This window comes from Scyliorhinus torazame, chromosome 20 (assembly GCF_047496885.1).
Source record: "Scyliorhinus torazame isolate Kashiwa2021f chromosome 20, sScyTor2.1, whole genome shotgun sequence".
NCBI lineage: Eukaryota > Metazoa > Chordata > Chondrichthyes > Carcharhiniformes > Scyliorhinidae > Scyliorhinus > Scyliorhinus torazame.
Window position 1 is genome coordinate 21,598,007 of NC_092726.1, and position 26,807 is coordinate 21,624,813.

Consider the following 26,807-nt stretch of genomic DNA (forward strand, 5'->3'; position numbering starts at 1 on the left):
AGTTGCTTCACAGCTCCAGGGTCCCAGGATCGATTCCCCGCTGGGTCACTGTCTGTGCGGAGTCTGCACATCCTCCCCGTGTCTGCGTGGGTTTCCTCCGGGTGCTCCGGTTTCCTCCCACAGTCCAAAGATGCGCAGGTTGGGGGGATTGGCCACGCTAAATTGCCCCTTAGTGTCCAAAAAGGTGAGGAGGGGTTACTGGGTTACGAGGATAGGGTGGAGGTGTGGGGTTGATTGGGGTGCACTTCCCAAGAGCCGGTGCAGACTCGATGGGCCGAATGGCCTCCTTCTGCACTGTAAATTCTATGATTCTATAGATCCCTCAAAGTTGCCAGCCAGGTTGATAGGGTTGTGAAGAAGGCGTATGGTGTGTTGGCTTTCATTAAAAAAAATATATATTTTTATTCTCCTCCTTTTTCACATTTTCTCCCAAATTTACACCCACCAACAATAATCAGTAACAAATATGTCAATCGCCATATCAATGACAACGATCCCATCCTCCCACCAAACCCCAGACATCACCCGCATGTTCACATAAACAAATGACAAAAAGGAATCCGGAGTCACCCACAGTCACCATGAACACACACAGCCCCCCGACCCCAACCCTCCCACTCACCCGCTCCAACTAATGTTCACTGTTATCCAGTTCTCGAAAGTGCAGAATGAGTAATGCCCCTGAATTGTAGAACCCCTCCATCCTTCCCCGCAGTTCAAACTTAACCTTCTCAAGAGTCAGGAATTCCAGCAGGTCCCCCCACCACGCCAGGGCACTGGGTGGAGAGGCTGCTCTCCATCCCATCAGGATCCACCTTCGGGCGATCAACAAGGCGAAGGCTACAACATCTGCCTCCGCACCCGTTTCCAACCCCGGCTGGTCCGACACCCCGAATATGGCCTCCCGAGGGCCCGGGTCTAGTTTCACGTGCACCACTTTAGAGATTACCCTAAAAACCTCCTTCCGGTAATCCTCCAGCTTTGGACAGGACCAAAACATATGAACGTGATTCGCGGGGGGCCCCCGGCAATGCTCACACACATCTTCAAAGAATCGGCTCATCCTCGTCCTCGTTGAAACCTGCATATTCCTCAATTACCTTTTCAGTTTTGTCACAGAACCCTTGGTCCCTCAAAAGTCCGACATCTAATTTGCACCCCGGCCTCCTTCTCTGCTACCACATCCACCCAATGCGGAGCATGATCTGACACTGCAGTTGCCGAGTATTCTGGCCCCTTAACCCCAGCCAGCAAAGCCTCCCCCACCGCACAGAGAGTGGTGGGTGCGTGGAATGCAGGGCAGCAGAGGTGGTGGAGTCAGAGTCATCAGAGACATTTAAGCGACTCTTGGACAGGTACATGGACAGCAGTAAATTGAAGGGTGTAGGTTTGGTTGATCTTAGATGAGGATAACATCGTGGGCCGAAGGGCCTGTATTGTGCTGTACTCTTTGAACTTCTATGTTCTAATATGGTCAGCTTATGGCGATGGGTTTAACCGTGTCTTGTTTTCCGCCCGTCTGTTCACAGAAAGGGTTCACCCCTCTCCACGTCACTGCGAAATACGGGAAAATCCAAGTGATGGAGCTTCTCCTCCAGCGAGGCGGTGACCCCGCTGCTGCAGGGAAGGTATTTTCCAGGATCCACTCCGCCTCTTTCCGAGCTGGGGCCAGTCCCGGATGTTCTCTGGGAGACGCGGGAACAGTCGCTCGCTCCCGGGTTGTAACTGGTTGGGAGGTGGGCAAAGAACGTAGCAGGAGATGGAAGATAGCTGGGATGGGAAAGCAGTGGGATTCCTGTTTACAGATAGGATCCGACACCAGGAACCCACCAAGTCATGAGCTCATCCATTGACGCATTGTCCAAGTTTGTCATCAATGATCCGATACCTGTTTACTCATAAAATCCATTCAAAATCCAAATATTTCAAAATCAAAACGGGGACATAGTGGTTAGCACGGCTGCCGCACAGCCTCAGGGTCCCAGGTTCGATTCCCGGCTTGGATCACTGTCTGTGCGGAGTCTGCATGTTCTCCCCGTGTCTGCGTGGGTTTCCTCCGGGTGCTCCGGTTTCCTCCCACAGACCAGAGACGTGCGAGTTAGGTGGATTGGCCATTGACATATTGGCCCTTAGTGTCCAATGTGCAGGTTAGGTGGATTGGCCATTGATATATTGGCCCTTAGTGTCCAATGTGTAGGTTAGGTGGATTGGCCATTGACATATTGGCCCTTAGTGTCCAATGTGCAGGTTAGGTGGCTTGGCCATTGATATATTGGCCCTTAGTGTCCAATGTGCAGGTTAGGTGGATTGGCCATTGATATATTGGCCCTTAGTGTCCAATGTGTAGGTTAGGTGGATTGGCCATTGACATATTGGCCCTTAGTGTCCAATGTGCAGGTTAGGTGGCTTGGCCATTGATATATTGGCCCTTAGTGTCCAATGTGCAGGTTAGGTGGATTGGCCGTGATAAATTGTCACTTAGTGTCCAATGTGCAGGTTAGGTGGATTGGCCATTGATATATTGGCCCTTAGTGTCCAATGTGCAGGTTAGGTGGATTGGCCGTGATAAATTGTCACTTAGTGTCCAATGTGCAGGTTAGGTGGATTGGCCGTGATAAATTGTCACTTAGTGTCCAATGTGCAGGTTAGGTGGATTGGCCGTGATATATTGGCCCTTAGTGTCCAATGTGTAGGTTAGGTGGATTGGCCATTGATATATTGGCCCTTAGTGTCCAATGTGTAGGTTAGGTGGATTGGCCGTGATAAATTGTCCCTTAGTGTTCAATGTGCAGGTTAGGGAGATTGGCCATTGATATATTGGCCCTTAGTGTCCAATGTGCAGGTTAGGTGGATTGGCCATTGATATATTGGCCCTTAGTGTCCAATGTGTAGGTTAGGTGGATTGGCCGTGATAAATTGTCCCTTAGTGTTCAATGTGCAGGTTAGGGAGATTGGCCATTGATATATTGGCCCTTCGTGTCCAATGTGCAGGTTAGGTGGATTGGCCGTGATAAATTGTCACTTAGTGTCCAATGTGCAGGTTAGGTGGATTGGCCGTGATAAATTGTCACTTAGTGTCCAATGTGCAGGTTAGGTGGATTGGCCGTGATAAATTGTCATTTAGTGTCCAATGTGCAGGTTAGGTGGATTGGCCGTGATAAATTGTCACTTAGTGTCCAATGTGCAGGTTAGGTGGATTGGCCGTGATAAATTGTCACTTAGTGTCCAATGTGCAGGTTAGGTGGATTGGCCGTGATAAATTGTCACTTAGTGTCCAATGTGCAGGTTAGGTGGATTGGCCATTGATATATTGGCCCTTAGTGTCCAATGTGTAGGTTAGGTGGATTGGCCGTGATAAATTGTCACTTAGTGTCCAATGTGCAGGTTAGGTGGATTGGCCATTGATATATTGGCCCTTAGTGTCCAATGTGCAGGTTAGGTGGATTGGCCGTGATATATTGTCACTTAGTGTCCAATGTGCAGGTTAGGTGGTTTGGCCATTGATATATTGGCCCTTAGTGTCCAATGTGCAGGTTAGGTGGATTGGCCATTGATATATTGGCCCTTCGTGTCCAATGTATAGGTTAGGGAGATTGGCCATTGATATATTGGCCCTTAGTGTCCAATATGCAGGTTAGGTGGATTGGCCATTGATATATTGGCCCTTAGTGTCCAATGTGTAGGTTAGGGAGATTGGCCATTGATATATTGGCCCTTAGTGTCCAATGTGCAGGTTAGGTGGTTTGGCCATTGATATATTGGCCCTTAGTGTCCAATGTGTAGGTTAGGGAGAATGGCCGTGATAAATTGTCACTTAGTGTCCAATGTGCAGGTTAGGGAGATTGGCCGTGATAAATTGTCACTTAGTGTCCAATGTGTAGGTTAGGGAGATTGGCCATTGATATATTGGCCCTTAGTGTCCAATGTGCAGGTTAGGGAGATTGGCCATGATAAATTGGCCCTTCGTGTTCAATGTGCAGGTTAGGTAGCGTGACAGAGATGGCGCGGGGGAGTGGATTGAGAGACTGCCCTCTTCTGGAGGGTTGTTGCAGACTCGATGGGCCGAATGGCACTGTGGGGATTCTACGACAATTGGTTCTGACTGCCTTCAAAGAGTCTGTGAGTGTTTACTGAGCACGCACTGAGCAATGATGCTTCCATTTGGATATCACAGTGAAAGGTGGGGAGGGAGGGCGACCAACGTGACCTTGCACGCTCACTCTGCTTTGTGGCCCGCAGAACGGATTGGCCCCTCTCCACGTGGCCGTTCACCATGACAACCACGAGTGTGTGAAGCTTCTCCTCAGCCACAACGCGGCTCCGCAGGCCGCAGCTCGGGTGAGTACCCTTCAGCTCCAGGCGCGGGAGGACCAGTCGCGGCACCCGGGGGCTCTGCCAATAAACACCAGCGAGGAGCGCATTGCTTCCTGTCATCCTGTTGGTGGGGGGGGGACGGGGGGACAGCCCCTCTGACCAGAAAATGGTCGGGGGAGGGGGCGGGGGTGTTGAGATTGGGTCATGTACCACATCAAGGTGAACAAAGATCTCAATCCCACCCCTCCCGGGATTGCCGACGGGAATACCCCTGGCAGAGGATGAGTGGAATCCAGGAGGGGCCCAGAAAGAAAAAGGACGACGTCGCTAGACTGGCCATCGTGAGGCCCCAGACTCCTGCTGAGGGGCCACGGGTTCAAATCCTCTCAGGGGAGCTGGTGGAATCCGAATTGGATTCCTAAATCTGGCCTTCTCGCTCAGCTCATCTCAGGAATGGCGACCATGACGATTATCACCGAAGGTTGTAAAAACCCGTTGTGTGTAAGTGTGCGTGCCTGTGTCCGGGTCGGGGGTGGTTGTGAAGTGATGAAGAGTCAGGTTTCCAGCTGGAATACACTGTCCCAGATGTGAATAACCTTCACTCGATAGTGAGGTCGCCGGAGATTGCTGCCTGAACTGGCCTGGACACCGCACGGCTCCTCCGGCAAGGAGAGAAGAATGGAGACTGCAGAGGGAAAGCTCCAAGCTGAACCTGGGGGGTGAAGATGCCGTTTGCACTGTTTGTAAATATGAGCAATGCCAATAAAAAGATGTTTGCTGACTGATTTTGACTTGTCTGCTCAAACCCATTGGTCATTGTGTTTGCGTTGCTTTCAGAATGGCTACGCGCCGCTGCACATCGCTGCCAAGCAGAACCAAACGGAGATTGCCAGGAGTCTCCTGGAGCATGGAGCCTCTGCCAATACCGAATCCCTCCAGGGGGTGACGCCCTTACACCTAGCAGCCCAGGACGGCCACATCGACATGGTCACCTTACTCCTCGACAGTGAAGCCAATGTCAACCTGACCAGCAAGGTGAGACTCTGTCGCCCCCCCCTGGACTCCCGGGGGCCTTCCGACACTCCCGGAATCGCCACCCCCAGACCCGGGACCGCCCCCACCTTCAATACCGTGGACATGACCTCAGCAAATCCTTCCCAGAATCCCCTCAGCTTCGGGCATGCCCGAAACATGTGGACATGACTCGCGGGCCCTCGTGCACACTGCCCTCACCTGCCGTCCACCCCTTCAAAAACGCTGCTCACCTGGGCCACCGTGATGTGTGCCCGCCGCACCGTTGGACTCACCATTGAATGAGGCTGACGGCCTTCGATTCAACCATCTTTCCAGGTGCTACAGATTTCCCCGGTACTGGACATTGGGTGAACAGGCGTCGGAATGTGGCGACGAGGGGATTTTCACAGCCGCTTCAATACAGTGTCAATGTCAGCCGACTTGTGACACCAAGAAAGATTATTTTGATTGTTATTACTTTATGGCCCAGTATTATGGGCAAAACCCCGCCTTAATTTTATGACTCCGAGCGGGACGTTCCAGCTATTGAAAACACTCCGGCTTTATTTGGAAATTATAACTTTTGCGTCATAAAATTAAGGCGGGTTTTGCCCAGAATACAGGGCCATAAAATTATTATTATTATTATCCGGCAAGCTTCGGCCATTTCCCTGGTTTCTGTTCCACCGTCTGCCCTTGGGCGGGATGTCAAAGTGCCATTGGGAAGTCGGACAAGGGACTTATCCTGGCGTCCGAGCTACTATTTATCCCTTAACCCACATCTCCTGTTTTTTTGTTCGGAAGAGCATCTGATTGTTTAGTTGTTGTGCCCACACGACACCAGAGACGGACATTTTCCAAGTGCTTCATTGGCCTGACTGCTTGCGGAAGGCGCGAAGTAAATTCGGGTTGCCACGCTGGCCAGTGCTCACGCTCGGCTTTGTCTCATTTCTCACAGAACGGCCTGACACCACTGCACCTGGTGGCGCAGGAGGACCGCGTGCCTGTCGCTGAATCACTCGTCAATCACGGAGCGTCGATGGAACCAGAAACCAGGGTAACGGCCACATCTGGCGATCTCGCTCGGGCAGCGGACAGGATAGCAGCGGGGGGGGGGGGGGGGTGGGGGGGAAACGGGCAAGTGATCAAAACGCCAGGGCGGTAGAAAGGTCTTGAGGAAGTTGGGAATGAAGGGAGGGAGAATAGTTCCCTTCCCTCTGGATCTACTCCATGCTGCCTACTCTGAGCGGTACTAAATGAGGCTTCAGAGGGAGTGGACTAGTGAAGGTGATGTTTGATAAAGTACCAGATTGGGTTTGTTAGCAAAATAGGAAGGAAAGGGGCAGACACCCCTCAAATAGAACATTGACGAGGTGTGATGAATATCGGGGTTTCAGAAATATTGTCTTCTGTGTGGTTGGTGCAGTAAGGGTTAAAAGACTCGGTTACTGTGTGTTTGACTGCTGCAGTCACATTTAAAAAAAATAAAAAAAAATTCTGGTTTGAAAGACAGCCAGGCTGTTTGGGAGCCAGAGGTGCAATTAAAGCATCATAAAAGGTGCGGCAAAAGGATTTTTGTTCATATTAAGAGGGGCTATCTGCAGAGTAGCTAATTAGAGCCATGTGTGTTCAGCTCAGCAAGATGGGGCACAGGTCCAGAATTTGCGGATCCCACGCCTGCCCTCGTTGGCGGAAGGACAAAGAGCCAGGCGGCACCAACTCCAGAGGAGAGGCAAAACAAAAGAAACGGAAGGCGGCCTGAGGAAAATCTCCCCCCAGCACACGGCGAGTGGTTCCGGTGTGGGACGCCCGTTGCCCGAGGGTGTAGGGTAGTGGAACAGACCAGAGGAACTGGCAGGCACGCGACAGGCGACATTCACAATTGAAACATGAGGGGTGGGGGGAGCATTTTGGTCGGGAGAAGAATTGGAGACAATACAAACCAAATGGTACATTTTTAAAGGGCGGGGAAAGAAAGAGTCCTGGGATGTTTGTACACAAAACCCTTCAAGGTGACAGCAGAGATGAACAAAGCAGCTAATAGTCAGATGTGATTTTGTGTCTCTCTTAATCAAGTGCAAATGCCAGGAACTCACCCTTTATCAACCATTAGTTTGGCCCCATTGGAGAATTGTTCCCAACCTTGGGCACCCCGCTTTAGGAAGGAGGATGCAGGAGGGGTTTTGTGAGAACGGTTCCAGTTATCGGAGGAGACTAGAGAAGAACCCATTGTTCTGCTTCAAGCAGAGAAAGGCTGAGAGGAAAATCGAGAGAGTTGCCAATATATATGTTTCTTTTAATTGTCCGTGGTCATGTGTGTCGACTGGCGTGTTCTCGTGTTTGGCAGCCACGCTGTGTAAAATAAACGGTCCTCTCTCCATTGCAGAGTGGATACACCCCACTGCACATGGCCTGTCACCACGGCAACATCAACATGGTGAAGTTCCTCCTCCAGAATAATGCCAACATCAATTCCAAAACCAAGGTACGGCCGCTTTCTAACCCAATTCTGTAATATTTGGGCGGAGGGTGCAATCACATCTGGGGCGGGGTTGAACTTGACGCATTCATGGACAGTGGCAACGCGACAGCGCTGTGCTAACGGGGCCAAATTGCTCAACGGGTGTGCAGGCAGATTTCAAAGCCACCATATTTGCGAGGGGACTTAAAATGGCAGCCGGACCCCGTGAGGTCAGGGGTCACGGAGATCCAGACAAATCTGTTGGCGGGCGAGGGGGGCAAGAGGCCATTGATCCTGATGGAGACGGGAGTCTGAAGGGTTCCAGGAGATCGCTCTTCCTCTTCCTGGCCCACAAGGAGTGCTATCAAAGGCAATTACCCCCAACGCACGGTCTCCTTATTCTGGCCCATCGCGGGAGGGGGAGTTGATGGCCGCAAGCAGGGGGAATTGAACGGGAGGTGGAAGCCAGAAGGGAGGGTGGGGGCGGGCACAGTAGCTGGCAGAGTCAGGTGGCTGTTCCGTGTCCAGTGTAGTTTGTGTGTTTGATTGTTCCGTCTCTCCATAGATTGGATACACCCCCCTTCACCAGGCCGCCCAGCAAGGGCACACAGACATTGTTAATCTCCTGCTCAAACATGGAGCGTCGCCAAATGAAACCAACATGGTACGTTGCCAGACCCTCGCCATTCACTGTGTTAGCCATGACCACATTGAATTAACGCGCGCACGCGTGTACACGCAGACACACACATGTCCACATCCGCACGCACACGCGGTGACTGAAAGATTCTGGGAGTGAGACTTACTTGATGATAAATTCAACTCGCTCGCAGTGTGAGAGCTGATTGGGCCGGTCTGTATGTCAATCGGTCCCACAGCCACTCGATTCCGGAGTCAGAATATTCCAGACCTGGGATGAACGCAGACAGCATTCCCGCACTTGGTGCTTTTTCTGACACCCCAGCTGTTGACGGCAGTGGGGAGCTGGGCTGCGGAGACCAGAGGGCTTGTCCGTTCTGACCAGGCCGCACTCTGCCATGTAGCAGTGAGCTATGAGGGGTGTCTGACTCTGAGCCATGCACCACTGTAGTGAGCTATGAGGGGTGTCTGGCTATGAGCCATGCACCACTGTAGTGAGATACAAGGGGTGTCTGGTTATGAGCCATGCACCACTGTAGTGAGCTACGAGGGATGTGTGGCTATGAGCCATGCACCACTGTAGTGAGCTACGAGGGGTGTCTGGCTATGAGCCATGCGCCACTGTAGTGAGCTACGAGGGGTGTCTGGCTATGAGCCATGCACCACTCTAGTGAGCTACGAGGGGTGTCTGGCTACGAGTGATGCACCACTGTAGTGAGCTATGAGGGTAGTCTGCCGCCCATCCAGCCGTGAGCCAACATCCCCCAGAGACCCGAGCAGTGGGATGACGGAGAAAGTCTGAGAGAGGAAAGAGATGACAGTTCCTTGTCAGTTTGGAAAGCTCTTGTTAAAGTGTGCTGGTTTTGATCACCGATTGTCCCTGTGCCGTCTGCTGAGTCCTGTCCCGGTTCATTTTCAGAACGGCAGCACGCCGCTAGCTATTGCCAAGAGGCTCGGCTACATCTCGGTGACGGATGTCTTGAAGATGGTGACCAATGAAGCCATAAGCACGGTGAGTTGTGACCTGGACCGGCTGAAGCAGGAGCAAGATGTCCAGTCTGGACCCGCCCTGCCCGGCCTGTGTTCAATTAGTTGGTGAGATCCCAGGTGGAAGGCTGCCCAAGGCCGGAATACCGCTCGTGCCACGAAATGGGAAAGGAGCCATTCCTAATTGCACAGATTCCCGACCGGATTCTGGCTGAGACCAGGCTCCAGGTCAACTGTGAAACACAACCTGCAGTCAAATAGCCATCGCCACCAACCAGGGTAAAGTAGCAAGAGTAACAAATGTTGGGGGCTAGTCCGGGATTGTAACAAATGTTGGGGGCTGGTCCGGGATTGTAACAAATGTTGGGGGCTGGTCCGGGATTGTAACAAATGTTCGGGGCTGGTCCGGGATTGTAACAAATGTTGGGATCTGGTCCAGGATTGTGACAAATGTTGGGATCTGGTCCGGGATTGTAACAAATGTTGGGATCTGGTCCAGGATTGTAACAAATGTTGGGGTCTGGTCCAAGATTGTAACAAATGTTGGGGTCTGGACCAGGATTGTAACAAATGTCGGGGTCTGGTCGGGGATTGTATAAATGTTGGGGGCTGGTCCAGGATTGTAACAAATGTTGGGGGCTGGTCCGGGATTGTAACAAATGTTGGGATCTGGTCCAGGATTGTAACAAATGTTCGGGGCTGGTCCGGGATTGTAACAAATGTTGGGGTCTGGACCAGGATTATAACAAATGTTGGCATTTGGTCCAGGATTGTAACAAATGTCAGGGTCTGGTCGGGGATTGTATAAATGTTGGGGTCTGATCCGGGATTGTAACAGATGTCGGGGTCTGGTCCGGGATTGTAACAAATGTTGGGGTCTGGACCAGGATTGTAACAAATGTTGGGATCTGGTCCGGGATTGTAACAAATGTTGGGATCTGGTCCGGGATTGTAACAAATGTTGGGGTCTGGACCAGGATTGTAACAAATGTTGGGATCTGGTCCGGGATTGTAACAAATGTTGGGGTCTGGTCCAGGATTGTAACAAATGTTGGGGTCCGGTCCGGGATTGTAACAAATGTTGGGGGCTGGCCCGGGATTGTAACAAATGTTGGGATCTGGTCCAGGATTGTAACAAATGTTCGGGGCTGGTCCGGGATTGTAACAAATGTTGGGATCTGGTCCGGGATTGTAACAAATGTTGGGATCTGGTCCAGGATTGTAACAAATGTTGGGGTCTGGTCCAGGATTGTAACAAATGTTGGGATCTGGTCCGGGATTGTAACAAATGTTGGGGGCTGGTCCGGGATTGTAATAAATGTTGGGATCTGGTCCAGGATAGTAACAAATGTTCGGGGCTGGTCTGGGATTGTAACAAATGTTGGGATCTGGTCCAGGATTGTAACAAATGTTGGGGTCTGGTCCAGGATTGTAACAAATGTTGGGATCTGGTCCGGGATACTAACTAATGTTGAGGTCTGGTCCAGGATTGTAACAAATGTTGGGGTCTGGTCTGGGATTGTAACAAATGTTGGGGGCTGGTCCGGGATTGTAACAGATGTTGGGGTCTGGTCTGGGATTGTAACAAATGTTGGGATCTGGTCTGGGATTCGAACAAATGTTGAGGTCTGGTCCAGGATTGTAACAAATGTTGGGATCTGGTCCAGGATTGTAACACATGTCGGGGTCTGGTCGGGGATTGTATAAATGTTGGGGGCTGGTCCAGGATTGTAACAAATGTTGGGATCTGGTCCGTGATTGTAACAAATGTTGGAGTCTGGTCTAGGACTGTAAGAAATGTTGGGATCTGGTCCGGGATCCTAACAAATGCTGGGATCTGGCCGGGATTGTAACAAATGTCGGGATCTGGTCCGGGACTGTAACAAATGTTGGGATCTGGTCCGGGATTGTAACAAATGTTGGAGTCTGGTCCAGGACTGTAACTAATGTTGGGATCAGTGTAAACTCAGCAAGGCATGAGCAGACACCTCTACAAGGTGGTCCGAGACATTTTAAGCCGCTGCAGACCCCCCCACCCACCCATCTTAATTTCCTCAACAGAATCGGTGCTGTTGATAGAGAAAAGTTGTCCAGCTGGGTGGGAGAATCGCCTATCTTCACGCTGCATTAACAGGGGAGTACGTGACTGTATTCCAGGTCCCCGCCCCCCCCATCCGCGTGTTTCTGAGGGGTGTGCTGTTCCCTGGTCACAGGGGTCTCTACTCCCCCCTCTTGTCAACGGGATTTCCCACTGGGAGGGAAGGCATGTTCTCGACATGAAATAAAGACGTCCCAATCAGATTAACAAGCCCTGTCTTTGCTTTCCTAATAGACGATCGCAGAGAAACACAGACTGAGCTTTCCTGAAACAGTGGACGAAATCCTGGACGTCTCGGAGGATGAAGGTGAGTGAAGCAGTCCAGCCCCTGCAGGAGACATGAGGAAGACTCTGGCACAGTGGTACATTCTGTCAGGGGGCGCGCACGGCATTTAGCCTGAGGCAACCAGAACAGTTTGCTTACTGAACTCCCTGAGCTGAATTCAGCGAGTAATGGTTGGATTTCTTTTTTTAAAACTGATCGAGTTTGGAAAGGTGTTTTGAAGGGTGTTAGGACACTGTTGTAAAACTTTTGTCTACTCTGTGTTTCCTTTATAATTCCTGTCCTGACAGCCTTTGATCTACCTCTGCCTTTGGTGTTCTTGCTCGCGTCTACAACACTGGGATTTTAATTTTTTTGCCTCAGCTATAGACTTTGGACAAACCGGAACAACCCTGCTCCAATGGACCAGTCACGACTTCCCCTTTGGCTTCTGTGGCGGAGACCGTCAAGTCAGTTTGGTGGACTTGGCAAGCAGCCAATCGGTGAATCTGAAATTCTGAACCATCTCCCGCTGTTGTTTCCGATTGGTGGAAACGTTCAGAATCTTCCGGAACGGTGGTTAGCACTGCTGCCTCGTGGTCCCGGGTTCGAGCCCGGCTCCGGGTCACTGTCCGTGTGGAGTCTGCACATTCTCCCTGCGTTTGCGTCGGTTTCGCCCCCACAACCCAAAGATGTGCAGGATAGGGGGATTGGCCACGCTAAATTGCCCCTTAGTTGGAAAAAATGAATTGGGCGCTCAATTCTTTAAAAAAGAATCTTCCGGAAGAAAGGCTGGTCATGTGTAGCGCTCCATTTTGTCCAGAGTTCTGGGAGAAGATACTGGCTAGGAAGCAGCTGGAAGGCGTTCTCTCTCTTCGCTCCCTCTCTACACTCTTTCTGCCAGGCGATTTTAAAAATTCCTCGTCAGACCTGTGACGGCACTCCAGTTTAAAAGACAGCAGTCAGAACTGTGACGGGATCTTCCGGAGCGGAAGATTGCAAACGGTTCCTCACCAGGTCTGTGATTCTTTAATCCTCTGTCTGAATGGCTGGGAAGAAACCCAAACTGAGAACCCTCTTGATAACACAGCCGGTGTTTCTGCACAGAGATCAGGCAAACAGAAAACACTGTATAATTCTCAGGCCCAAAGTCCCAGCAATACCTCAGGGCGACAGAGGCTCCATCTGGTGGTCGGAGGTCAGAATTGCGTTGTGCAGAATCTCCTGTGCAAAGCTCCATCTGGTGGTCCAAGGACAGAATTGCACCAACCTGAATCTCTCCTGCAAACCAATTTCTCAGAAGGTCGCATTCGTAGAAGGCCAGCGCCTCCAGACGTCACAACCTCAGCAACGAAGATTAATCTCAAACCTTTTCCTTCCATTCCCATTATTCTAACCCGTTTCCCATCTCTTCCCCGTGTTTTGTGTGTGTCTGGGTGGAGGGTGGGACGGGGTTTTGGGAATAGGTAGACGAGTAGACCATAGTTCCAATTATTCCCTTGATAAGTTCATCTTTTACTCTTATAAATAAACAGTTTGTTCATGTTTTATTTATAAATCTTGTGTCTGGAACTCATTGGAGCAGTCAGGGGCTAATGATCTCAGGAAAATTATTGGTGAATTCACTTATGTTGGGACTCCGGAGTCTGTGGGCCTGGAATTGACCGCACACTCACCCAGGGTGTCGTAACGAGGACTTGCCACAAGTGTGTGTATCTGTGTGTCCGAGTGTGTGTGTGTCTGTGTGTCCGAGTGTGTGTGTCTGTGTGTCCGAGTGTGTGTGTGTCCGGGTGTGTGTGTCCGAGTGTGTGTGTCTGTGTGTCCGAGTGTGTGTGCGGCTGTGTGTCTGAGTGTGTGTGTCTGTGTGTCCGAGTGTGTGTGTGTGTCTCTGTGTCTGGGTGTGTGTGTCTGTGTGTCCGAGTGTGTGTGTGTCTGTGTGTCCGGGAGTGTGCATCTGTGTGTCCGAGTGTGTGTGTGTCCGGGTGTGTGTGTCTGTGTGTCCGAGTGTGTGTGTCTGTGTGTCCGGGAGTGTGCGTCTGTGTGTCCGAGTGTGTGTGTGTGTCCAAGTGTGTGTGTCTGTGTGTCCGGGTGTGTGTGTCTGTGTGTCCGGGTGTGTGTGTCTGTGTGTCCGGGTGTGTGTGTCTGTGTGTCCGAGTGTGTGTGTGTGTCCGGGTGTGTGTGTCTGTGTGTCCGGGTGTGTGTGTGTCTGTGTGTCCGGGTGTGTGTGTCTGTGTGTCCGGGTGTGTGTGTCTGTGTGTCCGGGTGTGTGTGTCTGTGTGTCCGGGTGTGTGTGTCTGTGTGTCCGGGTGTGTGTGTGTCTGTGTGTCCGAGTCTGTGTCCGGGTGTGTATCTGTGTGTCCGGGTGTGTGTGTCTGTGTGTCCGAGTGTGTGTGTGTCCGGGTGTGTGTGTCTGTGTGTCCGGGTGTGTGTGTGTCTGTGTGTCCGGGTGTGTGTGTCTGTGTGTCCGAGTGTGTGTGTCTGTGTGTCCGAGTGTGTGTGTGTCCGGGTGTGTGTGTGTCTGTGTGTCCAAGTGTGTGTGGCTGTGTGTCCGGGAGTGTGTGTGTCTGTGTGTCCGGGAGTGTGTGTGTCTGTGTGTCCAAGTGTGTGTGTCTGTGTGTCCGGGTGTGTCTGTGTGTCCGAGTGTGTGTGTGTCCAAGTGTGTGTTTCTGTGTGTCCGGGTGTGTGTGTCTGTGTGTCCGAGTGTGTGTGTGTCTGTGTGTCCGAGTGTGTGTGTCTGTGTGTCTGAGTGTGTGTGTCTGTGTATCCGAGTGTGTGTGTGTCTGAGTATCCGAGTGTGTGTGTGTCTGTGTGTCCGAGTGTGTTTGTCTGTGTGTCCGAGTGTGTGTGTCTGTGTGTCCGAGTGTGTGTGTCTCTGTGTCAGAGTCTGTGTCCGGGTGTGTGCCTGTGTGTCCGACTGTGTGTGTCTGTGTGTCCGAGTGTGTGTCTGTGAGTCCGAGTGTGTGTGTCTCTGTGTCCGAGTCTGTGTCCGGGTGTGTGTGTCTGTGTGTCCGACTGTGTGTGTCTGTTTGTCCGACTGTGTGTTTGTCTGTGAGTCCGAGTGTGTGTCCGCTGTTCACTGGATGGCAGGAACCTGGTGAGGGTGTGAGCTGTGTGCTGGTCACTGGGCAGGAACCTGGTGAGGGTGTGAGCTGTGTGCTGGTCACTGGGCAGGAACCTGGTGAGGGTGTGAGCTGTGTGCTGGTCACTGGGCAGGAACCTGGTGAGGGTGTGAGCTGTGTGCTGGTCACTGGGTGGCAGGAACCTGGTGAGGGTGTGAGCTGTGTGCTGGTCACTGGGCAGGAACCTGGTGAGGGTGTGAGCTGTGTGCTGGTCACTGGGCAGGAACCTGGTGAGGGTGTGAGCTGTGTGCTGGTCACTGGGCAGGAACCTGGTGAGGGTGTGAGCTGTGTGCTGGTCACTGGGCAGGAACCTGGTGAGGGTGTGAGCTGTGTGCTGGTCACTGGGCAGGAACCTGGTGAGGGTGTGAGCTGTGTGCTGGTCACTGGGCAGGAACCTGGTGAGGGTGTGAGCTGTGTGCTGGTCACTGGGCAGGAACCTGGTGAGGGTGTGAGCTGTGTGCTGGTCACTGGGTGGCAGGAACCTGGTGAGGGTGTGAGCTGTGTGCTGGTCACTGGGCAGGAACCTGGTGAGGGTGTGAGCTGTGTGCTGGTCACTGGGCAGGAACCTGGTGAGGGTGTGAGCTGTGTGCTGGTCACTGGGTGGCAGGAACCTGGTGAGGGTGTGAGCTGTGTGCTGGTCACTGGGCAGGAACCTGGTGAGGGTGTGAGCTGTGTGCTGGTCACTGGGCAGGAACCTGGTGAGGGTGTGAGCTGTGTGCTGGTCACTGGGCAGGAACCTGGTGAGGGTGTGAGCTGTGTGCTGGTCACTGGGCAGGAACCTGGTGAGGGTGTGAGCTGTGTGCTGGTCACTGGGTGGCAGGAACCTGGTGAGGGTGTGAGCTGTGTGCTGGTCACTGGGCAGGAACCTGGTGAGGGTGTGAGCTGTGTGCTGGTCACTGGGCAGGAACCTGGTGAGGGTGTGAGCTGTGTGCTGGTCACTGGGTGGCAGGAACCTGGTGAGGGTGTGAGCTGTGTGCTGGTCACTGGGCAGGAACCTGGTGAGGGTGTGAGCTGTGTGCTGGTCACTGGGCAGGAACCTGGTGAGGGTGTGAGCTGTGTGCTGGTCACTGGGCAGGAACCTGGTGAGGGTGTGAGCTGTGTGCTGGTCACTGGGCAGGAACCTGGTGAGGGTGTGAGCTGTGTGCTGGTCACTGGGCAGGAACCTGGTGAGGGTGTGAGCTGTGTGCTGGTCACTGGGCAGGAACCTGGTGAGGGTGTGAGCTGTGTGCTGGTCACTGGGCAGGAACCTGGTGAGGGTGTGAGCTGTGTGCTGGTCACTGGGCAGGAACCTGGTGAGGGTGTGAGCTGTGTGCTGGTCACTGGGTGGCAGGAACCTGGTGAGGGTGTGAGCTGTGTGCTGGTCACTGGGCAGGAACCTGGTGAGGGTGTGAGCTGTGTGCTGGTCACTGGGCAGGAACCTGGTGTGGGTGTGAGCTGTGTGCTGGTCACTGGGCAGGAACCTGGTGAGGGTGTGAGCTGTGTGCTGGTCACTGGGCAGGAACCTGGTGAGGGTGTGAGCTGTGTGCTGGTCACGGGGCAGGAACCTGGTGAGGGTGTGAGCTGTGCGCTGGTCACTGGGCAGGAACCTGGTGAGGGTGTGAGCTGTGTGCTGGTCACGGGGCAGGAACCTGGTGAGGGTGTGAGCTGTGTGCTGGTCACTGGGCAGGAACCTGGTGAGGGTGTGAGCTGTGTGCTGGTCACTGGGTGGCAGGAACCTGGTGAGGGTGTGAGCCGTGTGCTGGTCACTGGGTGGCAGGAACCTGGTGAGGGTGTGAGCTGTGTGCTGGTCACTGGGCAGGAACCTGGTGAGGGTGTGAGCTGTGTGCTGGTCACTGGGCAGGAACCTGGTGAGGGTGTGAGCTGTGTGCTGGTCACTGGGCAGGAACCTGGTGAGGGTGTGAGCTGTGTGCTGGTCACTGGGCAGGAACCTGGTGAGGGTGTGAGCTGTGTGCTGGTCACTGGGCAGGAACCTGGTGAGGGTGTGAGCTGTGTGCTGGTCACTGGGCAGGAACCTGGTGAGGGTGTGAGCTGTGTGCTGGTCACTGGGTGGCAGGAACCTGGTGAGGGTGTGAGCTGTGTGCTGGTCACTGGGCAGGAACCTGGTGAGGGTGTGAGCTGTGTGCTGGTCACTGGGCAGGAACCTGGTGAGGGTGTGAGCTGTGTGCTGGTCACTGGGCAGGAACCTGGTGAGGGTGTGAGCTGTGTGCTGGTCACTGGGCAGGAACCTGGTGAGGGTGTGAGCTGTGTGCTGGTCACTGGGCAGGAACCTGGTGAGGGTGTGAGCTGTGTGCTGGTCACTGGGTGGCAGGAACCTGGTGAGGGTGTGAGCTGTGTGCTGGTCACTGGGCAGGAAACTGGTGAGGGTGTGAGCTGTGTGCTTGTCACTGGGTGGCAGGAACCTGGTGAGGGTGTGAGCTGTGTGCTGGTCACTGGGCAGGAACCTGGTGAGGTTGTGAGCTGTGTGCTGGTCACTGGGCAGGAACCTGGTGAGGGTGTGAGCTGTGTGCTGGTCACTGGGCAGGAACCTGGTGAGGGTGTGAGCTGTGTGCTGGTCACTGGGCAGGAACCTGGTGAGGGTGTGAGCTGTGTGCTGGTCACTGGGCAGGAACCTGGTGAGGGTGTGAGCTGTGTGCTGGTCACTGGGCAGGAACCTGGTGAGGGTGTGAGCTGTGTGCTGGTCACTGGGCAGGAACCTGGTGAGGGTGTGAGCTGTGTGCTGGTCACTGGGCAGGAACCTGGTGAGGGTGTGAGCTGTGTGCTGGTCACTGGGCAGGAACCTGGTGAGGGTGTGAGCTGTGTGCTGGTCACTGGGCAGGAACCTGGTGAGGGTGTGAGCTGTGTGCTGGTCACTGGGCAGGAACCTGGTGAGGGTGTGAGCTGTGTGCTGGTCACTGGGCAGGAACCTGGTGAGGGTGTGAGCTGTGTGCTGGTCACTGGGCAGGAACCTGGTGAGGGTGTGAGCTGTGTGCTGGTCACTGGTTGGCAGGAACCTGGTGAGGGTGTGAGCTGTGTGCTGGTCACTGGGCAGGAACCTGGTGAGGGTGTGAGCTGTGTGCTGGTCACTGGTTGGCAGGAACCTGGTGAGGGTGTGAGCTGTGTGCTGGTCACTGGGCAGGAACCTGGTGAGGGTGTGAGCTGTGTGCTGGTCACTGGGCAGGAACCTGGTGAGGGTGTGAGCTGTGTGCTGGTCACTGGGCAGGAACCTGGTGAGGGTGTGAGCTGTGTGCTGGTCACTGTGTGGCAGGAACCTGGTGAGGGTGTGAGCTGTGTGCTGGTCACTGGGCAGGAACCTGGTGAGGGTGTGAGCTGTGTGCTGGTCACTGGGTGGCAGGAACCTGGTGAGGGTGTGAGCTGTGCGCTGGTCACTGGGCAGGAACCTGGTGAGGGTGTGAGCTGTGTGCTGGTCACTGGGCAGGAACCTGGTGAGGGTGTGAGCTGTGTGCTGGTCACTGGGCAGGAACCTGGTGAGGGTGTGAGCTGTGTGCTGGTCACTGGGCAGGAACCTGGTGAGGGTGTGAGCTGTGTGCTGGTCACTGGGTGGCAGGAACCTGGTGAGGGTGTGAGCTGTGTGCTGGTCACTGGGCAGGAACCTGGTGAGGGTGTGAGCTGTGTGCTGGTCACTGGTTGGCAGGAACCTGGTGAGGGTGTGAGCTGTGTGCTAGTCACTGGGCAGGAACCTGGTGAGGGTGTGAGCTGTGTGCTGGTCACTGGGCAGGAACCTGGTGAGGGTGTGAGCTGTGTGCTGGTCACTGGGCAGGAACCTGGTGAGGGTGTGAGCTGTGTGCTGGTCACTGGGTGGCAGGAACCTGGTGAGGGTGTGAGCTGTGTGCTGGTCACTGGGTGGCAGGAACCTGGTGAGGGTGTGAGCTGTGTGCTGGTCACTGGGCAGGAACCTGGTGAGGGTGTGAGCTGTGCGCTGGTCACTGGGTGGCAGGAACCTGGTGAGGGTGTGAGCTGTGTGCTGGTCACTGGGTGGCAGGAACCTGGTGAGGGTGTGAGCTGTGTGCTGGTCACTGGGCAGGAACCTGGTGAGGGTGTGAGCTGTGTGCTGGTCACTGGGCAGGAACCTGGTGAGGGTGTGAGCTGTGTGCTGGTCACTGGGCAGGAACCTGGTGAGGGTGTGAGCTGTGTGCTGGTCACTGGGTGGCAGGAACCTGGTGAGGGTGTGAGCTGTGTGCTGGTCACTGGGTGGCAGGAACCTGGTGAGGGTGTGAGCTGTGTGCTGGTCACTGGGCAGGAACCTGGTGAGGGTGTGAGCTGTGCGCTGGTCACTGGGTGGCAGGAACCTGGTGAGGGTGTGAGCTGTGTGCTGGTCACTGGTTGGCAGGAACCTGGTGAGGGTGTGAGCTGTGTGCTGGTCACTGGGTGGCAGGAACCTGGTGAGGGTGTGAGCTGTGTGCTGGTCACTGGGCAGGAACCTGGTGAGGGTGTGAGCTGTGTGCTGGTCACTGGGTGGCAGGAACCTGGTGAGGGTGTGAGCCGTGTGCTGGTCACTGGGTGGCAGGAACCTGGTGAGGGTGTGAGCTGTGTGCTGGTCACTGGGCAGGAACCTGGTGAGGGTGTGAGCTGTGTGCTGGTCACTGGGCAGGAACCTGGTGAGGGTGTGAGCTGTGTGCTGGTCACTGGGCAGGAACCTGGTGAGGGTGTGAGCTGTGTGCTGGTCACTGGGCAGGAACCTGGTGAGGGTGTGAGCTGTGTGCTGGTCACTGGGCAGGAACCTGGTGAGGGTGTGAGCTGTGTGCTGGTCACTGGGCAGGAACCTGGTGAGGGTGTGAGCTGTGTGCTGGTCACTGGGTGGCAGGAACCTGGTGAGGGTGTGAGCTGTGTGCTGGTCACTGGGCAGGAACCTGGTGAGGGTGTGAGCTGTGTGCTGGTCACTGGGCAGGAACCTGGTGAGGGTGTGAGCTGTGTGCTGGTCACTGGGCAGGAACCTGGTGAGGGTGTGAGCTGTGTGCTGGTCACTGGGCAGGAACCTGGTGAGGGTGTGAGCTGTGTGCTGGTCACTGGGCAGGAACCTGGTGAGGGTGTGAGCTGTGTGCTGGTCACTGGGTGGCAGGAACCTGGTGAGGGTGTGAGCTGTGTGCTGGTCACTGGGCAGGAAACTGGTGAGGGTGTGAGCTGTGTGCTTGTCACTGGGTGGCAGGAACCTGGTGAGGGTGTGAGCTGTGTGCTGGTCACTGGGCAGGAACCTGGTGAGGTTGTGAGCTGTGTGCTGGTCACTGGGCAGGAACCTGGTGAGGGTGTGAGCTGTGTGCTGGTCACTGGGCAGGAACCTGGTGAGGGTGTGAGCTGTGTGCTGGTCACTGGGCAGGAACCTGGTGAGGGTGTGAGCTGTGTGCTGGTCACTGGGCAGGAACCTGGTGAGGGTGTGAGCTGTGTGCTGGTCACTGGGCAGGAACCTGGTGAGGGTGTGAGCTGTGTGCTGGTCACTGGGCAGGAACCTGGTGAGGGTGTGAGCTGTGTGCTGGTCACTGGGCAGGAACCTGGTGAGGGTGTGAGCTGTGTGCTGGTCACTGGGCAGGAACCTGGTGAGGGTGTGAGCTGTGTGCTGGTCACTGGGCAGGAACCTGGTGAGGGTGTGAGCTGTGTGCTGGTCACTGGGCAGGAACCTGGTGAGGGTGTGAGCTGTGTGCTGGTCACTGGGCAGGAACCTGGTGAGGGTGTGAGCTGTGTGCTGGTCACTGGGCAGGAACCTGGTGAGGGTGTGAGCTGTGTGCTGGTCACTGGTTGGCAGGAACCTGGTGAGGGTGTGAGCTGTGTGCTGGTCACTGGGCAGGAACCTGGTGAGGGTGTGAGCTGTGTGCTGGTCACTGGTTGGCAGGAACCTGGTGAGGGTGTGAGCTGTGTGCTGGTCACTGGGCAGGAACCTGGTGAGGGTGTGAGCTGTGTGCTGGTCACTGGGCAGGAACCTGGTGAGGGTGTGAGCTGTGTGCTGGTCACTGGGCAGGAACCTGGTGAGGGTGTGAGCTGTGTGCTGGTCACTGTGTGGCAGGAACCTGGTGAGGGTGTGAGCTGTGTGCTGGTCACTGGGCAGGAACCTGGTGAGGGTGTGAGCTGTGTGCTGGTCACTGGGTGGCAGGAACCTGGTGAGGGTGTGAGCTGTGTGCTGGTCACTGGGCAGGAACCTGGTGAGGGTGTGAGCTGTGTGCTGGTCACTGGGCAGGAACCTGGTGAGGGTGTGAGCTGTGTGCTGGTCACTGGGCAGGAACCTGGTGTGGGTGTGAGCTGTGTGCTGGTCACTGGGCAGGAACCTGGTGAGGGTGTGAGCTGTGTGCTGGTCACTGGGCAGGAACCTGGTGAGGGTGTGAGCTGTGTGCTGGTCACGGGGCAGGAACCTGGTGAGGGTGTGAGCTGTGCGCTGGTCACTGGGCAGGAACCTGGTGAGGGTGTGAGCTGTGTGCTGGTCACGGGGCAGGAACCTGGTGAGGGTGTGAGCTGTGTGCTGGTCACTGGGCAGGAACCTGGTGAGGGTGTGAGCTGTGTGCTGGTCACTGGGTGGCAGGAACCTGGTGAGGGTGTGAGCCGTGTGCTGGTCACTGGGTGGCAGGAACCTGGTGAGGGTGTGAGCTGTGTGCTGGTCACTGGGCAGGAACCTGGTGAGGGTGTGAGCTGTGTGCTGGTCACTGGGCAGGAACCTGGTGAGGGTGTGAGCTGTGTGCTGGTCACTGGGCAGGAACCTGGTGAGGGTGTGAGCTGTGTGCTGGTCACTGGGCAGGAACCTGGTGAGGGTGTGAGCTGTGTGCTGGTCACTGGGCAGGAACCTGGTGAGGGTGTGAGCTGTGTGCTGGTCACTGGGCAGGAACCTGGTGAGGGTGTGAGCTGTGTGCTGGTCACTGGGTGGCAGGAACCTGGTGAGGGTGTGAGCTGTGTGCTGGTCACTGGGCAGGAACCTGGTGAGGGTGTGAGCTGTGTGCTGGTCACTGGGCAGGAACCTGGTGAGGGTGTGAGCTGTGTGCTGGTCACTGGGCAGGAACCTGGTGAGGGTGTGAGCTGTGTGCTGGTCACTGGGCAGGAACCTGGTGAGGGTGTGAGCTGTGTGCTGGTCACTGGGCAGGAACCTGGTGAGGGTGTGAGCTGTGTGCTGGTCACTGGGTGGCAGGAACCTGGTGAGGGTGTGAGCTGTGTGCTGGTCACTGGGCAGGAAACTGGTGAGGGTGTGAGCTGTGTGCTTGTCACTGGGTGGCAGGAACCTGGTGAGGGTGTGAGCTGTGTGCTGGTCACTGGGCAGGAACCTGGTGAGGTTGTGAGCTGTGTGCTGGTCACTGGGCAGGAACCTGGTGAGGGTGTGAGCTGTGTGCTGGTCACTGGGCAGGAACCTGGTGAGGGTGTGAGCTGTGTGCTGGTCACTGGGCAGGAACCTGGTGAGGGTGTGAGCTGTGTGCTGGTCACTGGGCAGGAACCTGGTGAGGGTGTGAGCTGTGTGCTGGTCACTGGGCAGGAACCTGGTGAGGGTGTGAGCTGTGTGCTGGTCACTGGGCAGGAACCTGGTGAGGGTGTGAGCTGTGTGCTGGTCACTGGGCAGGAACCTGGTGAGGGTGTGAGCTGTGTGCTGGTCACTGGGCAGGAACCTGGTGAGGGTGTGAGCTGTGTGCTGGTCACTGGGCAGGAACCTGGTGAGGGTGTGAGCTGTGTGCTGGTCACTGGGCAGGAACCTGGTGAGGGTGTGAGCTGTGTGCTGGTCACTGGGCAGGAACCTGGTGAGGGTGTGAGCTGTGTGCTGGTCACTGGGCAGGAACCTGGTGAGGGTGTGAGCTGTGTGCTGGTCACTGGTTGGCAGGAACCTGGTGAGGGTGTGAGCTGTGTGCTGGTCACTGGGCAGGAACCTGGTGAGGGTGTGAGCTGTGTGCTGGTCACTGGTTGGCAGGAACCTGGTGAGGGTGTGAGCTGTGTGCTGGTCACTGGGCAGGAACCTGGTGAGGGTGTGAGCTGTGTGCTGGTCACTGGGCAGGAACCTGGTGAGGGTGTGAGCTGTGTGCTGGTCACTGGGCAGGAACCTGGTGAGGGTGTGAGCTGTGTGCTGGTCACTGTGTGGCAGGAACCTGGTGAGGGTGTGAGCTGTGTGCTGGTCACTGGGCAGGAACCTGGTGAGGGTGTGAGCTGTGTGCTGGTCACTGGGTGGCAGGAACCTGGTGAGGGTGTGAGCTGTGCGCTGGTCACTGGGCAGGAACCTGGTGAGGGTGTGAGCTGTGTGCTGGTCACTGGGCAGGAACCTGGTGAGGGTGTGAGCTGTGTGCTGGTCACTGGGCAGGAACCTGGTGAGGGTGTGAGCTGTGTGCTGGTCACTGGGCAGGAACCTGGTGAGGGTGTGAGCTGTGTGCTGGTCACTGGGTGGCAGGAACCTGGTGAGGGTGTGAGCTGTGTGCTGGTCACTGGGCAGGAACCTGGTGAGGGTGTGAGCTGTGTGCTGGTCACTGGTTGGCAGGAACCTGGTGAGGGTGTGAGCTGTGTGCTGGTCACTGGGCAGGAACCTGGTGAGGGTGTGAGCTGTGTGCTGGTCACTGGGCAGGAACCTGGTGAGGGTGTGAGCTGTGTGCTGGTCACTGGGCAGGAACCTGGTGAGGGTGTGAGCTGTGTGCTGGTCACTGGGTGGCAGGAACCTGGTGAGGGTGTGAGCTGTGTGCTGGTCACTGGGTGGCAGGAACCTGGTGAGGGTGTGAGCTGTGTGCTGGTCACTGGGCAGGAACCTGGTGAGGGTGTGAGCTGTGCGCTGGTCACTGGGTGGCAGGAACCTGGTGAGGGTGTGAGCTGTGTGCTGGTCACTGGGTGGCAGGAACCTGGTGAGGGTGTGAGCTGTGTGCTGGTCACTGGGCAGGAACCTGGTGAGGGTGTGAGCTGTGTGCTGGTCACTGGGCAGGAACCTGGTGAGGGTGTGAGCTGTGTGCTGGTCACTGGGTGGCAGGAACCTGGTGAGGGTGTGAGCTGTGTGCTGGTCACTGGGCAGGAACCTGGTGAGGGTGTGAGCTGTGTGCTGGTCACTGGGCAGGAACCTGGTGAGGGTGTGAGCTGTGCGCTGGTCACTGGGTGGCAGGAACCTGGTGAGGGTGTGAGCTGTGTGCTGGTCACTGGTTGGCAGGAACCTGGTGAGGGTGTGAGCTGTGTGCTGGTCACTGGGTGGCAGGAACCTGGTGAGGGTGTGAGCTGTGTGCTGGTCACTGGGCAGGAACCTGGTGAGGGTGTGAGCTGTGTGCTGGTCACTGGGCAGGAACCTGGTGAGGGTGTGAGCTGTGTGCTGGTCACTGGGTGGCAGGAACCTGGTGAGGGTGTGAGCTGTGTGCTGGTCACTGGGTGGCAGGAACCTGGTGAGGGTGTGAGCTGTGTGCTGGTCACTGGGTGGCAGGAACCTGGTGAGGGTGTGAGCTGTGTGCTGGTCACTGGGCAGGAACCTGGTGAGGGTGTGAGCTGTGTGCTGGTCACTGGGCAGGAACCTGGTGAGGGTGTGAGCTGTGTGCTGGTCACTGGGCAGGAATCTGGTGAGGGTGTGAGCTGTGTGCTGGTCACTGGGTGGCAGGAACCTGGTGAGGGTGTGAGCTGTGTGCTGGTCACTGGGCAGGAACCTGGTGAGGGTGTGAGCTGTGTGCTGGTCACTGGGCAGGAACCTGGTGAGGGTGTGAGCTGTGCGCTGGTCACTGGGCAGGAATCTGGTGAGGGTGTGAGCTGTGTGCGGGTCACTGGGCAGGAACCTGGTGAGGGTGTGAGCTGTGTGCTGGTCACTGGGCAGGAATCTGGTGAGGGTGTGAGCTGTGTGCTGGTCACTGGGCAGGAATCTGGTGAGGGTGTGAGCTGTGTGCGGGTCACTGGGCAGGAACCTGGTGAGGGTGTGAGCTGTGTGCTGGTCACTGGGCAGGAACCTGGTGAGGGTGTGAGCTGTGCGCTGGTCACTGGGCAGGAATCTGGTGAGGGTGTGAGCTGTGTGCGGGTCACTGGGCAGGAACCTGGTGAGGGTGTGAGCTGTGCGCTGGTCACTGGGTGGCAGGAACCTGGTGAGGGTGTGAGCTGTGTGCTGGTCACTGGTTGGCAGGAACCTGGTGAGGGTGTGAGCTGTGTGCTGGTCACTGGGTGGCAGGAACCTGGTGAGGGTGTGAGCTGTGTGCTGGTCACTGGGCAGGAACCTGGTGAGGGTGTGAGCTGTGTGCTGGTCACTGGGCAGGAACCTGGTGAGGGTGTGAGCTGTGTGCTGGTCACTGGGTGGCAGGAACCTGGTGAGGGTGTGAGCTGTGTGCTGGTCACTGGGTGGCAGGAACCTGGTGAGGGTGTGAGCTGTGTGCTGGTCACTGGGCAGGAACCTGGTGAGGGTGTGAGCTGTGTGCTGGTCACTGGGCAGGAACCTGGTGAGGGTGTGAGCTGTGTGCTGGTCACTGGGCAGGAACCTGGTGAGGGTGTGAGCTGTGTGCTGGTCACTGGGCAGGAACCTGGTGAGGGTGTGAGCTGTGTGCTGGTCACTGGGCAGGAACCTGGTGAGGGTGTGAGCTGTGTGCTGGTCACTGGGCAGGAATCTGGTGAGGGTGTGAGCTGTGTGCTGGTCACTGGGTGGCAGGAACCTGGTGAGGGTGTGAGCTGTGTGCTGGTCACTGGGCAGGAACCTGGTGAGGGTGTGAGCTGTGTGCTGGTCACTGGGCAGGAACCTGGTGAGGGTGTGAGCTGTGTGCTGGTCACTGGGCAGGAACCTGGTGAGGGTGTGAGCTGTGTGCTGGTCACTGGGCAGGAACCTGGTGAGGGTGTGAGCTGTGTGCTGGTCACTGGGTGGCAGGAACCTGGTGAGGGTGTGAGCTGTGTGCTGGTCACTGGGCAGGAACCTGGTGAGGGTGTGAGCTGTGGACTGGTCACTAGGCAGGAACCTGGTGAGGGTGTGAGCTGTGTGCTGGTCACTGGGCAGGAACCTGGAACAAGATGTCAGGCTCCCTCAGGACCCGCTGACTTTGGTTCGCATTTTAAAATGGAAACTACAGCGGGTGTTGTTTGTGTTCTGGTGAAGGTCTAAATGCTCGTCCTCTTCCTTTTCAGGCAACCCCCACACTATCGTAGGTATGAGAATGCTTTTTGCTTCAAATACCCCGTCATTGTGCCAAATGCAACTCGAATTGGGGGCAAAAAAATTTCCATCCCAGGCTTACCCCATGCTGAGTCCGATGTGAATGACACATTCCTCTCCATGCCATCACCCGCTGTGTTCTCATTCCCGTCCACTGTCCCCCTCCCTCCGGCTTTGGGAACTCAGCCAAGTTCGGATGCGCTGCTGCCATTTCAGCTTGGGGAAGGTAGGGGGCGGCGGGCTGGGAGTTGGGGGTGCGGAGGTTAAGTGGCCGTCAGTGGAGGCGGTTTTTAACTGGCGTAGTTGTGACGTTTCTCTGCAACACAGACGGGCGGGACTGAGCTCCATCGGATACTGCTTCATTCTGCGCATGTTGATCATCTTCGCAGCGGTGAGGGGGCTTCACCATCAGCCGACCAACTCATCGAAGCAGCTTATGGGATGCCCAGCGGGCGATGATATTGGCAGCGGGCTGTTGCCGAGCAGCGGGGAACCAAATACAGGGCGGACTGGGCCCCAAAGTGGGAGGGAGAGGAGCGCAGTTGGAATGGTGGGGCAGGGAATGTCTCTCTCTTTTCTTGCAGGGGTCTGAGAGCAGGCGGTCAGTGACCTCTTGACCTCCTTTGATCCTCAGGGGAAGACGTCCTTGGCGGGGACCCGGGTAAATACCTGAAACTGGACGACTCGAAGGAGCGCGAAGATGACTTCTTGGCTGCGAGGAAGGCCGCTGACTTTGATGTGTAAGATTCATTGGGTTAGTCGGGGGCGGCGGGGGCACGGCACTACATGGCTGACCGATCGCCACACGACTGTCTGAGTCCTTGACCGCCTGCCGCGGAACAACGTCTTGGAACCAGGGAAGAGACGAGACCTCCGTCCACAAC

General features: G+C 55.9%; 1 protein-coding gene across 1 annotated transcript in view; it reads left to right on the top strand.

The window, feature by feature from the left end:
- Positions 1-26,807, top strand: part of LOC140396945 (ankyrin-1-like) — a 660,380-nt gene that overhangs the window by 506,295 nt on the left and 127,278 nt on the right. Inside the window, exons 15-24 of the mRNA XM_072485893.1 lie at positions 1,530-1,628; positions 4,240-4,338; positions 5,152-5,349; positions 6,287-6,385; positions 7,715-7,813; positions 8,355-8,453; positions 9,348-9,440; positions 11,748-11,820; positions 25,896-25,916; positions 26,558-26,663. Of these exons, the coding sequence (XP_072341994.1) occupies positions 1,530-1,628; positions 4,240-4,338; positions 5,152-5,349; positions 6,287-6,385; positions 7,715-7,813; positions 8,355-8,453; positions 9,348-9,440; positions 11,748-11,820; positions 25,896-25,916; positions 26,558-26,663 (986 nt within the window). The remainder of the gene's footprint in view (positions 1-1,529; positions 1,629-4,239; positions 4,339-5,151; positions 5,350-6,286; positions 6,386-7,714; positions 7,814-8,354; positions 8,454-9,347; positions 9,441-11,747; positions 11,821-25,895; positions 25,917-26,557; positions 26,664-26,807) is intronic.